Here is a 16,911-nt window from a genome sequence, read left to right as displayed (position 1 = left end):
AATAAACTTGTTTCATTCTATATCTAAATCTTTCAAGTTTATAAAGTATTTACGTTTGATCACAGTGTATGACTGTATGTTTATTCAAGGTAGGATTTCCTTGCTGATATCACAAGGAATAACTTTCCAGGTAATACAAAGTTCGTAAACTTTTCAACTTAAATACAATTGAAAATCTTTTGAGTTTTTTTTTTGTAGCCTAAAATTGCATCTAGGGAACCTTGTTATCTAAAAGTCAACAAGAGTGTAAGAGTTCGATGGCGCAATTTAAACAAGCAAATAAACCCAGTTTGTTTTTGTAGTGTATGTTACCTTAAGCTTTATCCAAATCCTGGAGTTCCATTTAAGCTGTGATAAGTATGAGGTATAAAACGTGACTGGAATTCATGATGTTGATGCTTTTGTGCATAACTCATACAAAATTGAACACTTCTAGTAAATCGATTGACCACAAACGACCAATGTTTGTATTGTATACAAAGTAATTATGTTTCTGAGTAGACGAGGTATTTTTAACTAAAAATATCTAAGAGCTTTTTTTCTTTCCAAACCTTTAAAACCATATTTGATAAAAAGATACTTAAGCCGCTTGTCAAAACTAAGCTGTAAAGAATGTTTTAGCAAAAATAACTTAAAAACTATAGACAATTGCTTCCCCGAAATCTTGACTCTTTCCAACGCCTTTGTTTTGTCAATCATTTCTGGCCAGAGATATTTTTGGCTTCAATAATTTTCAGCAAAAGCAATCCAATTACATTTTGGTTTCATTGTTTGAACGTAGCCTATGCGCAACATAATTTTGATAAATGAAAACAGATCGACTTCATGGGTATTAAAATGATTCACAAGCTAAGTTGTGAAGTTAAGAAGCTTACACCGATCCTAGATTCATCTAAAAATACATCCTAATATCTTTTTGTTTACAGTGTAACGTGCCATCACATTTAATGCTTTTCTTGAATGTTTTATGACAGGGAATTGTGAACTTAAATAAAAGCACAAAGCGCTGTTTCTTTTAATTAAAGTAGGCTACACACAATAACTACGGATGTCTACAACTGCGGGATCGGAAATGCTTATGACTGGTATACATCAGTAGGGCTATCGAGTTATGCCAAGCACCCAACGATCATGATGATGATTTTGCAAGCAAAGTAAAGTGAAAATTTTTCAAATGAATTTTAGCCAAATAGTGGTTGGTTTCAAAATTTATTTAGAAATGGATCGTATAGGTTGTGTTTAGTTGCAGTTTTGTCCAAGGATGTCGAATGTGGCTTCTGAGGCCCAGTCTGTGGTGCAATAAAGGTAGACAAACGTGACATTGTATGAAGTGGTTTATTTAACTTTTTATTCTTAGTCTTACGTTTATCCTCAACCTTTTGTTGGTTTTTTCGAAAATCTCCTTGCTATTCCTGTTTTTTTTTCCTTCAGATTGAACTGTCACTGGCAAGTTGTTTCTATGAATCCAGTGCAGTTTTTAGAAGTTTCTTGATTTGGGACCCAAAAATCTCCTTGGTACGGGGCCCAAATTATCCTTTCAACGGTCTAATTTTAACAACCGAATATCATTTTCGAAATGTTTTATGTTGTACTTTTTTAATTGCACATTTCAGTTACCATTTATAAAATTACATTATGGCACGAAACAGCGAGCAATCCGTTGTCGAGATTTCTCTTATTTCAGTACCACGTCCACGCATGTCACAAAATTTAGAGTAAGGTTAAATAACGTGCAACATTTGTCATTGAAACCAATCTTTTATCCATCGTTCAGTTGAATTGTTATCATCACGCTAAATTCCGCAGTGAGCAGGTAGCCTAGCTATTGTGTACTTTATGATAATTTTTCAAAACCGAATCGATCTTTTATTTGACTCAAAAAATATAAATAAATCAAACTGGTTTGCTTTATGTATTTGTTGTTTATTTTTCCCAGAAAATAGAGTATCATCGATAATGTTAGGAAACGGTTCAGTCTAGTGTTTATTTTTGGGTTTTTTTAAATCTGTACACCAAGCTGTTGAAAACACTTTATATTAGTACAGAGCAAATGCACTAAGTAGGCTACGTACTATACATAAAAAACGGCAATTAACTGCAAGATGTGGAAATCAAAGGAACAATATTTTTGTTATGAACCGATGCTCAGAAACAATTTAGGCTACTCTAGTTTTGCGATTCCAAGAAGTACTTTTACCTCTGTTGTATATGTTTATCGCAGTTTGTTTATTTTCTGATGACTAAGATCGTAAATTTTACAACTGCACAATTCGATTGAATGTGTTGAAACAAAAACAATGACTTCCAAGAAATCGATGCAATCTATTGATCTAAGACCACATACTGTGAGAAACCTAAATGCAGATGAACACATTGTTTCTATTATGATGTATTCTAATAAATATTTTTTGTGTATACAATCATATTACATCTAAGAAAAACCTTTGTTGTTTGAACACAAGCAATGGAAAGGTCTCTTAAAAATCTAAATTTCGCTTTCAAAATGCAATGTTTCCATGCTTCGTAAGATAGGCTAAGTCACGCTCAAAGTCGAGACTTTTGTTGATTATACATAATGGGCCAGCCTTGTACAACTATGCGAACATAAACAAATTGTTTATATGACTTTGGGCGTTGTTTTAGTGGAAGCAGTCAGATCGAAGTCGATGATAATGAGAGTCCTTGCAGATTTATAATGGTCTGTTACTAATTTTTCACTATCTCTTTATTTTATGTTGTTGTTTACACTGATTACTTTTGAAACAGTCTTGAGATGCATTTAATGTCATAAACAAACAACTTGCTGATGTTTCTAGTGGTGCGTCATACCGAGATAGTAGATATAATACGTAAATTGTGATTCTGTGCGTTGGCATTTCATGCACACTCTCAATGATGATTGACTTTACTTTTTTATCTGCAGAATCTGGTGATTAATAGTATCAGTATTACCAATTGAAACAGGGCACTTTCACTGAAAAAAAAATGTTTTCATCTGCACTAAATATTTCAAAGTTTTTTCATTGAAAAACTTTATAGATCTATCTGGCATAGCCAGTGACATGCTGAAGACCAGTCGTTATCTCCCCAAATGTTACAACATACATCAGTGACTGGTGCACTACATAATCACTCAGCACCAGATCAAAACAGTTAAATTTTTCAGAGACAGACTTGACTGCATACAGTGCATTGATTGCTCCAAGAGCTTGAAACGTTCCAGAGTTTCAAAGTCACCTTCAATATGCATTATAAAGGCTACCGCCGATTTCATGTAGAAATTGAATTATGAAATGTAATTGAAAAGTAGCCATTTTTTCATTTGGTTGGAATATAATTCTTCTTTTATTTGTTGCAAAATGTCTTTTCTATCCTTGTTCACTTGTTACTTATTCACGTTCACTATAGCCTACTGTACTTGTTGAACTTAAACTTGTTCTTTTCATATACTTGGATCATCAGAAGGTCCTTATTTAAATAGAATTTTTGAATGACCTTATGATGATACTCCTTTTAGGTGAAACAGGCTGTCAAGAGGTTAGTTAGAGAGTAATAACCAGAGATGTACGTATACGCCGCAAATTCTACGCCGTAGACTTGCGGCGTAGACTTTTTGTTTGCGCTAACGCTTACGGCCACTTTTTTTGGATAGTTGTCGCTTGAGGCTACGCCGTAAATTTTTTGCGGTTTTTTAGCGCATAGTGTCAACGCATACTTTTTAATGTCTTAGCTGTTGTTTGCAATTTTTTTTATCAAACTTTCCAAATTTTGAATAAGTTGAAAGAATGTTTTCAATGGACAAAGACATATTGAAACCAAAACGCAGCAAAATGTCAGATGAACACTTTCAGATGCTTGTGTTTCTTCGTAGAAATTCAAAATAAAACTTGTTTGTTTCAAGTGATTTATACCGTGTGAATGTTTGGCACCTAGCAAACAAAATGAGTTTACGCTAGTGTATGCGCTGACGCTGACGCTGCCAACTTTTTTTACAAGCTACGTTGACGCATACGGCGTATGGTTTTTCGAACGTTTGCGTTAGCGCTGACGGCGTCAATATTTTTTGTATGCGCGTACATCATTGGTAATAACTATATTTGATTTAATACGCTCTGCTTGGCTTTTTGCTTGGCATTGAGCACTTTTTGTAGTATTAATAGTTTTCATTGTTCATATACGTTATATTATATTCTCAATAGCATTTAAATTTTTTTACATACCACTCTGCGCTTATCACAATTTTGGTGCTGCTGGTAGCCTGCAATGCAGTAGCTTACTCTTGTTTGTAGTGTCAGATGTAGAGCTTTTTGCTATTCTGTGCTCAATCTCCCCCCGATATGCTAAAAGCATGGTCGTTTAACAACTCTTGCTTAATCTTAAAATTTCCCGAACACCAAAACTTACTATCTCTACCTAGCGGTTGCTTTTTTGAACTTTTATTTGTCATATGGCGCTAGAGTATTACTTTCCAATTCCATTGATCTTTCACTAGTCATTCTAGGCTTACCAGAAGAGAATTTACCGCAAAGTTAGTGCAGATGGTCAAAAAGTTTTCAATTTGATTTGGGAAAGGTTTTTGGGCCTGGGTCAAACATGTGCTGATTGCTGAAATCTGAAAAGAAGCTTTGGTCTAATTTTTAGTGCAGAAATAGGGATAGCAATCTTCTTACCTGTGCGATTTCAGTTTTTGATTTTAAACAAACATTAGCCTGTTCATTTTGAAATTTGTGTTTCAGGTTATTTCACTAAATATTCTAGGTTAAAGAAATCACTATATGGTAGACTAAACACTAGTAATTTATCCTGCAAAGCAGACTATATAATTCTTTAGAAACCAAAGTTTGTGTCTTCGAAGCGTATACCAGTACTGCATATGAAATTGGTTGCCTGACCATTGACCAACCTTTTCTAAGAGGGATCACGTATATTGTGCTAGTTTCTATTACAAGAAAAATATATTTTATTACAATGTATTGTATCGATAAATGTAATGTCTACGCTCAAACATTCAAAAACATGATAGCCTACTGCCCTACTATATTCTATTTTTACATACTAGACTAAAGTAAATTCCTATTTTACTGTTTGGTGTCTAAAGTGGCTATTTTACCACCAGAGAGCTGAAGTGGGCCAGGTACCCAGAAGGGGGCCCGGTACTTTACCATCTGATAGCTGAAGTGGCTGTTTTAACCTTTGATGGCAATTCCTTATCATCTGATTATATTAAGATATTGATAATGTTTGAAGTTGCGGGGAATCTTTTAAATCCGGATCCCCTAAATATTCTGGGCACGGGTCCAGAAGTACCACGTAGACCCCCCTGTCAACGCCCCTGATGGTATAAGAATAGACCTTCGGCCCCATAGGCTCACACGACGACGACTTCGACGTTTAAATTTACTTAAATAAACCCAATTTTCTGCACTTACTTGAGTGAGTATTTCATTAAGACTTGACTTCTCTTTTCTGAAAATGAAGTTAATTTTTTCATTATTCAAAATTATGCTTTATCTTCGAAGCTTAAATAATAGTAGGCTAGTGAGGGTAGCTTGCATGGCAAAATATTTCAAATTCAACTTTAGCCTGATTTTCGAGCACAGCAAGATATTTTAAGACGTCTGGTGTAGGCCTACCTTTTTAGATATTTTTATTTAAAACAGAATAGAACCAACAAAATGCAAGGAATAAGAATAAATCATTTGCAGAGATCAAAATACTACTGTATAAATTTGACATACATCGACAAAAGCTTTCAAATACAACTTTTTGCATATTTGTGTCAAAGCAGAAGTTTTTTTAGTGTCACTGTAAAGTAGCCTATAGGCCTACTAAGTGTTGAGTTTTTCAATGCTTTCATGTGTCATTGCGCTTAAGTATTGGCATTAAAATAAATATTGAATTGGCATTAAAATAAATATTCTCTATTACTAGTTATATCAACACTAAAATGAAAATCTTTGAACTTTTGATGATGTATATACTGTATAGATGATTTAATTCATTTGTAAATAGATGTATAGCTCATTTTAATAAACGAACCCTTTGTACCTTATTACATTTGTGTTGGTTTCTGTTAGATTTCACTTAAAGGAATGTGTTGGCAGAAGAAGGAAGCGGAGTGTACTTAATACACATGAATCAAAATGGTATAAACTTTGATAAGCTACATAGGCTATTAACTTCACCATTTGCTATATGGCCGAGGGGTGAGAGGTTTGGTATAGCATCAAAAAGGCGCCTGTTCAACATCGCTTAAGAACATGTAGCTGTGTCTTTGACCAGACATTTGGAGGCTTGCCTGATGGTGAACACGAAGATTGGCGTCCTTTTCTTCCCGTTCACTTAAACTAAATCTCTAACCAACGAGCGTTAGTCTGGAAAAGAAATTGATGAAAATATCAATCTACCCAGCGATAAATCGATAGATTTTATTTGGTCGGTAGGTTTTTGAATATTTTATGACTTGCAAGAAACGTGTGCAAAATAACAGGATATCCGGCTATTTGAGCCGAAAGCACTACTCAATAACATACCTGTCGCTATTCAAGTAAACTGTAAAAAAAACACTAACGTAGTCAAAATCAGTGTATGTATAGAAATAAATTTTATTAGAAAAACAAAATTTTGGTCAACTTATCGATAAAAGTCAGCTAACGTTTTTATGCGTCACAAATTGCGTGGACAGAGTCAATATATCTTTAAATGACACTTCCGTGATTTGCAATGCGTCGTGAAACATCTCATATTGATCTTTTGTTTTCAATAGAACAACCTGCATTGTACGGAAGCTTCCGCAGTTGTTGCTAATTCAATCAAAGTGTGGAGTTTGCAGAAATGTCACTGTTATGTTGGCTCTTAATCTTTTTTTATTGTAAATGTTCCTTCGCATAACTTTACAAATCAATTTTTCTTTCATGAAATATTTGTGTTTTATTATCTTGCTTCAGTATTGCGACGTTCGTTATATAACATATCAAAACTGGAAATAACAAAATGAATTGAACTGCTACGCAATGAATAATATAACTCGTGAAATTGTAGTCGAAACAATTTCCATATTGCCAATTGCTATAAAATCATCTGACAAGATAGAAGAAAAAAAAAAGGAACAAAATTGAACAGTATAGAAATATTGTAAATATAAACAATTTAATAAAAAAATGTACGTCTCAATAAGGAGAATGCATTTGTTTTCTTTAAGTCTAACAACTCTGAAAAGTTTGACATACTTAATTGTGGGATTAGTTACAGTGGTTCTCAAATTTTTTGTCTTGGCGGACCCCTTTTGGTACCCCTCACAGCGGTTGCGGACTGCAAAAAAATTATCAAAAATTTTAGTGTGTCGTATCTTCTAATGGAAACAAATGTTTCACAAGTTCCGAAGCGACGTGCCGTACTTAAAAGAATTTGCTGAACTCGCGACGCACTTATGACGATTGATGATATTGAAGCTATCTGTTAGGACACAGAATCAAAATCAATAATCTATATGTTGATTTAATGTTTTTCTTCAATTTTTTTTAAAATTAGTATAGTTTTTGTGAGCTTTGAACGTTTAAAATTTTGAATTAAACATTGATAATCTGCTGCTGCTTAACAGAATTAGGCTTAATATACTGTGCATAGCCTTAAAAAAATATTTAGCTCTTTTACATTGAAACCGTTTAGTTAAGAAACCGAACCTATGTGCACGACATTTGAAATTGCAAACGGCGCACCAGGGCGTCTCGTTGCACAGTTTGAGAATCACTGTAATACACAAATAAAACACAGCCAATGTCGTAATTTATCAATCAAGTTGCAAATTCGGATACTTTCATGGACCCCTTGAAAACGCTTTGCCGACCCCCAGTTAAGAAACGCTGTATATTATATATAGCGTCCAATCTGGAGCGATATATTGTTTTGTGAGTGTCAGTGTGTATATCGAAAAAATTCTGATTCGCATAAGTGTTATGATTTCAACAGCAAAAGGCCTTAAATAGTTTTTTTTGACAATATTTTGCATTGTTTTATTGAAGTACCCCAGAAAAGAAAAATAAGAGCTTCTTCAAAAAAGTATCTGTTAAAAAAAACATCGCACAAAGACATTTTAAAGTATGCCATACAGAGATCTTTTGAAAATACGAACTGTTAAAGTAACCTACAATGTTTTTGTTTTTTTACCATTCCTTAAGCAATTTATGGCATTTTGTTTCTTTTCAATATCATTCACCGAGCTCAAATAATTGTGACTCTTTCAAAAAACGTTTGCATTGCAGCCATGATTGCAGAAAGCGAAAATATATAAAGGATATCTTCTGTTTAGAAAACTATGATGAAAAGTTATCAACGCTACTTCCGTATACGTTGTCCCACTATTCTGCATTAATCCGCCGATTAAACTGCTGAATTAGCACCGGTAGCGTTCAGAGTGTTGTTTCCTGTTCGTTTAGAACAGAGAATATCAAAGAATACGACATATAAAAGCGCCAATCACCAGCTCATCAAATTAAAACAAAATTTGTTCCTTTGCAAAATCGGATCAAACACGTGGACCTCAGAAAGCTGACACCTCGAATACAAGAAATGAAGAAAGAAAACGCTTTGCATTGGTTGCGATGTGAGTGATAGGCTTACTTCAGAAAAAAACAAAATTATTGACAACCAAACAACTTTTGAGTTACTAGATGGTAGATATTATATCAAATTACATGAAATTGACTGCAGAATCAATTTCTACTCGAATACAGTAAAATGCATCAGCTGAATTATTTCGAAGCAACAAGGGTAACCTGGCGTCATGTAATAATGCTTTATTGACTCATTTTCTTTCATGCAGGCATTTTTCTATTGAGTGTCGTTCATTCTTCTTATCAGGTTGATGTATGCACTGATATTCAAAACGGCAATGCACAGAAATACTCGCTCTATCTCATCAATGCATGTGCAGCAGGTGAATTGTATGATTATGTTGTATTTTTTTCCGGATTGATTCCTGTGCAGTTAGTAGGCTACGCATGGTTTCGGTACAACTTATGTTTGGTTATTTTCATCTGCTTCAGGTACAGTAAACAGTGACTTGCAAGCTGCAAACTGTCCTGACCTCTCCTGCAACGGAAGAGAGTGTTTGTTTGGATTTGCGAAAGATTTTCATGGTTGCCCAACTTGCGATTGTGTTCCGGACGGGAACGAAGGTAGAGTGATTTTGTATCACTTTCTTGACATGGACTTTTTTGAAATCCTTTTAAGGCTCTCGCCATCTTTTAATATCTCGTCTTGCTTTCGTATATTTTAATGGTTCATCAATTTCTTTCTGCATAGCTTACCACTTGGTCAATGGGCCCTGCTAAGAATTAACACAAGAGCTAAAATAAAAATTGTCTCAGAAAACGTTTCGTTTCACTTGTATTATCAATAACGGTAATCTAGTGCATCTCTGGTAGAAGTAGATGCCTGAATAGTTACATCGAAGAACTTCGAGCTGTCGTCTGAGAAATTATGTGTTTAACCTTATTTGAAAATGTAAATCGCAGTTGCGATTTGGATTCTAAAATAAGTTATGTAGTTTTTTGAGAAACTCGACATAGCAAATCAAAATTTTACTAATGTTATTACAATCATAACGCTTTGAAATTGTACAACTTTGAAGGTGGTACGGCTAACTTGACAAACGTGATGAGTTGTAAATTGTAATGGCAATTTTCACCATACATGCAGGATTCTTTGAGGCTGATATCGTTCTTACGAATGAGACCAAAAAATTTCTGCGAAGAAACGGAGACCATCATGACAAAATAAGAAGTAAACGTGCCCTTTCTCGAAATCTTCCATTGTGGAACAGGAATAAACAAGGGAACAACTATCTCGTGCCATATACAATATCCTCAAGCATAGGTCAGCCCATAATTTTCAAAGCAATGTTTTAAAAACTCAGTTGTTGGCTTTGCAAAAGTTTATTGGTTTTCTGCTCAATTAATTTATTGAATCTTTAGTCAATTCGAAGCGTCTACTGTACCATCGATATTGAATTTATGGTTCATTGTCAAACCTGGTCAAAAACAGATTAATATCAGTAGCCTGCAAGGCCGAAAACGCACTATTGAACAGTAATAGAATTTTTTTCGCAAATTGCATTGCTTTTGCCTCCGTTCTAACCGTATGTATCTTCAGCAAAACATACTGTTTTATATTCATTGGATTTTGATGCTCAACCATTTATTAATTCAAGTTTCGAAGTTTGTAAAACTACTTGTAGGTCAAAACGGGCGAAGAGCCATTGCCGCAGCCGCAGCTGACTTTGCTAGATATACTTGTCTTCGTCTTGTTCAAAGAACCAATCAAAATCAGCACATCAACTTTTACAACGGCGGAGGTTGTTTTTCTCCAGTTGGAAGAACACAAACCACACAGAGAGTAAGATAAACTAGTGAGGCTTTAATTAGTTATTAGTGTTTTTGGCAAAGAGGAAAATTCGTATTAGATATCAGTTCATGGAGTAAAAAGCACAATTTTGCTCAAAACATGTAGTAGTCTCATCTACACGAAAATTATATTGATAAATGAGTTTTTTTACAAATCTGTACAAATCACTTAAATTGAGACAAAAAAAAGACTGAACAAAATTATTCTACTTTTTCAAAGCGAATGAAGATTTTATCGATGAAAGTAAGGTTTTGCTGTGTGTGCGATACAAATGGTACTTCAAAATTGTTGTCTCCTAGTTGAAAATTTATTCTATTTTATTGTAGACTACAATTCTTTTCAAATCAATAAATTAAACTGTTTTTGGGCAACATAACAGTTTTATGAGTAGATCGTAATTGTTTTTTTTTCAAGTTCATATCGCAGCTACTATATAGCATGTCATTGAGCGTTGGCCATATCTGTAGGTTTCACTTGGCGTCGGATGCTGGTACAAAGGAACTGTCATCCATGAAGTTTTACACTCCCTTGGTTTTTGGCATGAGCAAAGTAGACCAGATAGGGATTCCCACGTCCGCATTGTGTGGAGGAACATTCCCAGAAGTTTGTACATTGTCGGCTTGTTCTGGCTGTGCTGATGTTTCAAATGTTGATCTAGTTGAAGATATAGAAAGACTTCTTTCTATTTTAGTAGACTAACATTGTCACATCATTACTCTCCTTAATTCTGTACTTTTATTCTTAAGCTGGACAAGTGCAGTCGAACACTTTTATTTATATCACATCAGCTTCAACTAAGACTGCATCAGACTTGTTTGGTTTAGCACTAATGTGGTCAGTTTCGGTTTAATTGGTGTTGAGTAGTGACTAATTACAGCATACAGATACAAAAAGTAAAAATAAAGTAGGGTATACTTACCCATGTATTGGACAATGGACTTTACGTTTGATTACATGCAGACAGTAATTGCAACTACAACATTAAATATATCAGAGGACATCATTAGGTTGCATTAATTATCTGCTTTCACAAAGCAAAATAATATGAAAGTAATAGCAAGAGTGACGCCATTGCAAACGCATTATGTACTGAGACAAACTTCTGGCGTTTATTTTCTTGTCTAGCTTTCCACGTTGCGTCATTGAGCAACCCATTTACTTTACGCTATTTAGTAAAGGTTTCACATAATTTGCTACCAGCATTTGCATTTTCAATATATTAAATCAGGGCTATGGAGTCAGAGGGATTTTGGTGTGTTCAGAGTCGGAATGGTTAAAAAAGGGCCGACTCCGACTTGATATGATACAAAACGATGAACAACAAAAACAAACGCAAACCTGCTTGGCTTAGACATTACTTGAATTTTAAATTGCTTACAACAACACAACTTTGATCCGTTCCACAAAACAAATGATTAGTCTTTAAGAATAATCCAAAAGTTAAAAAAAAATCAAGCAACCCTCAAAAATCTGACAACAGTGAAGACAGAGTCAGGGTCGGCCAATTATAAATCGAAGAGTCGGAATCTTAAATTTTTGTCTGACTTCACAACCCTGTACTAAATAGAGTGAAATAACGCAATAAGTTATAGGAATAAATTGCTTTGATTATTTTTCAGGCGTTGCTTATAATTTCAACAAACTATCTACGAGGCAAGTGGACAGTAGAGGTTCTGCTTATGACATAGGGTCAGTTATGCATTACGCCAGCACGGCATTTTCATCAAATGGACAGCCCACTATCACCGATCTAAGAGGAAATCGACTTCGAACTCAAGTAAAAAACTTACAACTATATCCGACATTTGAATTACAACACTGTTACTAACTACTAGAATGTTTTGTATGCAGACTATCAAAAGCCATCAAAAATACACAAATGAAACTGTGACGTAGTGATGGGACAGCTCTTCAAAAATGCATTTACTTTTTCAATAGACTAAATAGGTACATGATATCGGTTGCAGAGAAACGGATTCTCCCAATCAGATATAAAACAGCTCAACGCTTTGTATGGTTGCCGAACGACCGGAACTGGTACCGGAACGGGTACCGGAACTGGAACGGGTACTGGAACTGGTACCGGAACTGGAACAGGAGGTTCTTGTGAAGATAAACACAAAAGTTGTAGTTACTGGGCAAGAACCGGAGAGTGCACACGGAATCCTCTCTACATGAGGCCAAACTGCTGCAAGAGTTGCAAAGCAACAACAAGTAATGAATACTCACCGTTTAGGCCTATTAAAGTACTCTTTCATGATTGTTTCTTTTGTTTTCAAACGGCTTTAAACAAAAAAATTTACAGTAGGTCTACGTGAAACATGTCTTATTTTCTGTACCGTACCTACCATGTAACAGTTTTTTGTTTACTGGAAAACCAGCTGGTACAGGAACCGGTACCGAAGGTGGTTCATGCAGAGACAAAAGTAGAAGTTGCCAATACTGGGCAAGGACTGGGGAGTGCGCACGAAATCCTCGCTACATGAAGCCGAATTGTTGCATGAGTTGCAAGTCGGCGCAAGGTAATGGAAATATTGCTGCAGTGAGGAGACCTTAACAGTGGCGTCATGTCTGAAGTAATGCATATTTTATATACCGTAGCCAACTGCTGGAAATGCACCGCAGGTTTATATAAATATATATTTGAACCCCCTAACTTGGTATAACTTGGTATAGCCAGCAGACGTTGTTAGTTTCACTTTTAAGCACATGTTAAAAAAAATATTAAATGTTGATCCTAAATAGTTTTATTGTTTTGTTCTTTTATTCATTAAGACAGTTTCAGTAGTATATTATTGAACTACTTAAACAGGGTCTCAAACTGCCGGTGGTAGCTGTCAAAACCGCCATGGAAGTTGCAATTATTGGGCAGCAGTTGGACAATGTAGAAGCAACCCAAACTATATGTTGTCGAACTGCTGTAGAAGCTGCTCAGCAAGAACAGGTAAAACATAGCAACAAAACGACTTGGCAGGGTTTTTGATTAGAAGTAATGACTAACAGTATAATAGGAATGGCGCAACGGATGAAGCACTTGTTTTCCAATCATGCAATTCTTGTCCCATGCTCGACTTAGGCTCGTGGTTGAAAAACAGCACTCACAGCTATCCGGGATGTAAAAAATTAGGTAGACGTAGTTGTTGAAAGAAAGGTGGCCGAAAGAAAGAAACTGGCCACCATACACCATACACTTATTAATGCAGAAACCTTAGTATAATTAGAACTTTATCTTTTCATCCTTCAAAACTCAGAATCAAGCAGGCTATTAGACTAGGTTTACCTATTCCTAAAAGCGGATTTAAACGAGTACATTTTTTGCAAAGTAAACTGAAAAAAGTTCTGTTAATTTTTTTTTCGCATTTTTTCGACTATCCTAAAAAGATCTATCCTGGAGGTGGAGTGGTAAATGCGACTCAAGTCGATAACGGATAAATGGCACTTGGTAATTTGCTCTTCAAAGGTGTTACTTACTTACTTACTTACTTACTTACTTAATTACTTAATTACTTAATTACTTACTTACTTACTTACTTACTTACTTACTTACTTACTTACTTACTTACTTACTTACTTACTTACTTACTTACTTACTTACTTACTTACTTACTTACTTACTTACTTACTTACTTACTTACTTACTTACTTACTTACTTACTTACTTACTTACTTACTTACTTACTTACTTACTTACTTACTTACTTACTTCATCATCATCATCATTTTCAGCCTGTGAGAGCCCACTGCAGAGCGTAAGCCTTCCCCTTTTCATGCCAATTTACATGATTATGTGCTAGTTGGTACCAATTGGTTGTATTGCATTGTTTGTCAATGTCGTCCCTCCATCTCACTTTTGGTTTTCCTTTTTTTCTTTTGGTTTCTCGTGGTGTCCATGTTGTTAATTTTTTAGTCCATCTATTGTCCTGATATCTTGCTATATGACCTGCCCAGGACCATTTTAGTTTCTTGATTGTGCTTAATATATCTCGTAATTTCGTTTGATTTCTGATCCATTCGGCAGTCTTTTTATCTCTCCATGTTAAACCCATCATGATTCGTTCATGTGCTCTCTGCATAGTTCTTAGTTTAAATGTTAATTTCTTTGTAAGGTTCCAAGTTTCTGCACCATATGTAGCGGTTGGAAGGATGCATTGATCGTAGACTTGTTTCTTGAGGGAAAGAGGCAGTTTTGACTTAAATATCGTACTTGCTCTTCCGAAGGCTTGCCATCCAAGTGATATTCTTCTTTTGATTTCATCTTCTTTATTGGAGTTGGTTGTAATTTTTTGGCCAAGGTATATATAGTGATCAACTTTTTCGATAGTCGCTCCGTCCAAAAGAATATTGTTGCCGATGTCTGCCAGTTTGTTAAACATAACTTTCGTTTTGTTAAAGTTCATATGAAGGCCAATCTTTTTGCTTTCTGTATTGAGTTCACTTAGCATTGTTTGTAGTTGTTTAGGTTGCTCAGATATAAGGATGATGTCATCAGCAAAACGTAAATGGTTTATGTATTCACCATCAATTTTGATTCCTTTTTCTTCCCAGTTAAGTTGTTTAAAAATTTCTTCTAAGGCTGCTGTAAAAAGTTTTGGAGATATTGTGTCACCTTGACGTACCCCTTTTTGAATCTGAAATGGTTCAGAGTCTTTGTGTAGTCGAATTATAGATGTATTTTCCGCGTAAATGTTTTTAAGAAGTTGAGTGTATGAGTGGTCAATTCCCTGTTTTTCCAGTGCTGAAATGACAGCTGATGTTTCAACAGAGTCAAACGCTTTTTTATAATCTATTAGTCCAAGGCAGAGTGGGATGTTATATTCGTTTGTTTTTTCAATTAATTGGTTGATAGTATGCAAGTGGTCCATGGTTGAAAACCCTTTCCTAAAACCTGCTTGTTCTCTCGGTTGGTGGTAGTCCAAATCTTTAGCAATTCAATTCTTACTTACTTACTCTACAAAAATGTTTTTTACTCAACATTATCAGAAACTAAGTCATTGCATGCTTTTTTGTTTCAGGGTAATGTGAAGGAAATACATGAAGATTCCATCGATATTGTAATCATCCTATTGCAAAATTTTTGTGCAGTTTGGTCCAGTGATTCCCAAACTTTTTCTATTCGCGTACCATTTAGCAGTTTCATACAGTGCTCGCGTACCACCGACGCTACAACGAGAAAATCTCAAAAATATACAATAAAAGGCAAAAAAGTTTAACAAATTTTAGCACAGCGCTTCAAGACAATGCGGTTTTAATATTAGATTACATATAATTACGGTACGCTGCTGAGCCGTCGGATTAGTAGAAGACCAATAAATAGGGTGCACTACTACTGCTACTATAAGTGGCAACACGGAGAACTGAAAAGTTTTGGGTTGTCTGTTAAACAACTTAGATCAGAGGTCTTAACCTGTGCGTCGCCCCGCTCCTGGTGCGTAGTTTCAATTTTTCAAGAGCGTCGCACAATAATTCCACTTCGTATTTAGACTCAATTACATACTGTAATAAAGCGCTCACAGATATTGTTATACCCTGACATTTGCATGAGAACTCATTATTGCGAAACTGTAGCAATTGCTTGTGGTTTAACAATCACATAACGCAACTTTAATTCATTTCGTCGCGAGTCAAATAAAGGCTAGAGACACAAATAAATAACAATTACTGAAATTCCTATCGCTGAGTGCATTGCAGCAAGTCCAACAAAATTTTTCAAAAATGGTCGCAATGAAAACAGTTTAAGAACCATTGACCTGGATGTTGGGTCATAAACGCTTGAATATCCTACAAATAAAATTAATTATATATGACACAATAATGCAACTTATGTGATCTGAACGTTTGCTCAAATTGTATTAATTTATTTTAACTATACTGTCAATGGTACGCGTACCACAGTTTGGAAACCACTGGTTTAATCAATCAATTTGTACAATAAAATTGATCATCCTACGAGCTTTGTAACGTGATTTGTGTAGTTATTTTGCTAACAAAAGATATTCTTCACACATTTGTTAAAAAAACGCAGAGCAACTTCGGATTTCTAAAATTTTATTCTACTTAGCTGATATAATTAGCCATGATGCATTTGCAAAGTGACCCTGATCCTGCCGCGGAAAACTCCAAAAATTTTTTCAGTTCTCAGTCTCGTAGTTAATGTCCCGGTGCTAACCATGCCAATGTTGCGTCTACGATAGCCATGAAAACTTTTCCCAGCAACAAATATTTGTCAGCAGTCGTGCAGCAAAAATTGAGAGCGAAACACACATGTTTCGAACACTAGAAAATTGAAAAAAAATTGAAGCATATTACTTGGTACGTTTGCACAACCTAAGCAGAAAAAAAAGATGACAAACAACTTTGTGTTTACAAGTCGAGTGATTAGAGTGTAGTTTTAACATTCGAAACACAAAATATTTTTATTCAAACAAAACAATTTTCAAAAAAGTTACGAAACTAGCACAATAAAACGCAAGTTATACGCCCCTTTGCAAGCTGCGCCTTATAGGCTAT

At 35.1% G+C, this 16,911-nt stretch overlaps 1 protein-coding gene across 1 annotated transcript; it reads left to right on the top strand.

Moving 5' to 3' along the window:
• Window positions 1-8,511: 8,511 nt before the first annotated feature.
• On the top strand, window positions 8,512-16,353 carry LOC145774411 (zinc metalloproteinase nas-15-like). The gene is made up of 11 exons (XM_082585664.1): window positions 8,512-8,602; window positions 8,822-8,935; window positions 9,045-9,176; window positions 9,700-9,876; window positions 10,238-10,395; window positions 10,872-11,007; window positions 12,024-12,181; window positions 12,372-12,618; window positions 12,786-12,926; window positions 13,217-13,348; window positions 15,417-16,353. Exons 1-11 carry the CDS (start codon window positions 8,569-8,571, stop codon window positions 15,419-15,421), a joined length of 1,434 nt encoding a protein of 477 aa, XP_082441790.1. The 5' UTR covers window positions 8,512-8,568; the 3' UTR covers window positions 15,422-16,353.
• Window positions 16,354-16,911: the final 558 nt, after the last annotated feature.

Source organism: Aplidium turbinatum, chromosome 7 (assembly GCF_918807975.1).
Source record: "Aplidium turbinatum chromosome 7, kaAplTurb1.1, whole genome shotgun sequence".
NCBI classification, from domain to species: Eukaryota; Metazoa; Chordata; class Ascidiacea; order Aplousobranchia; family Polyclinidae; genus Aplidium; species Aplidium turbinatum.
Note: the sequence above shows the minus strand (reverse complement) of the source record. Positions and strands in the feature narration are given on the sequence as shown.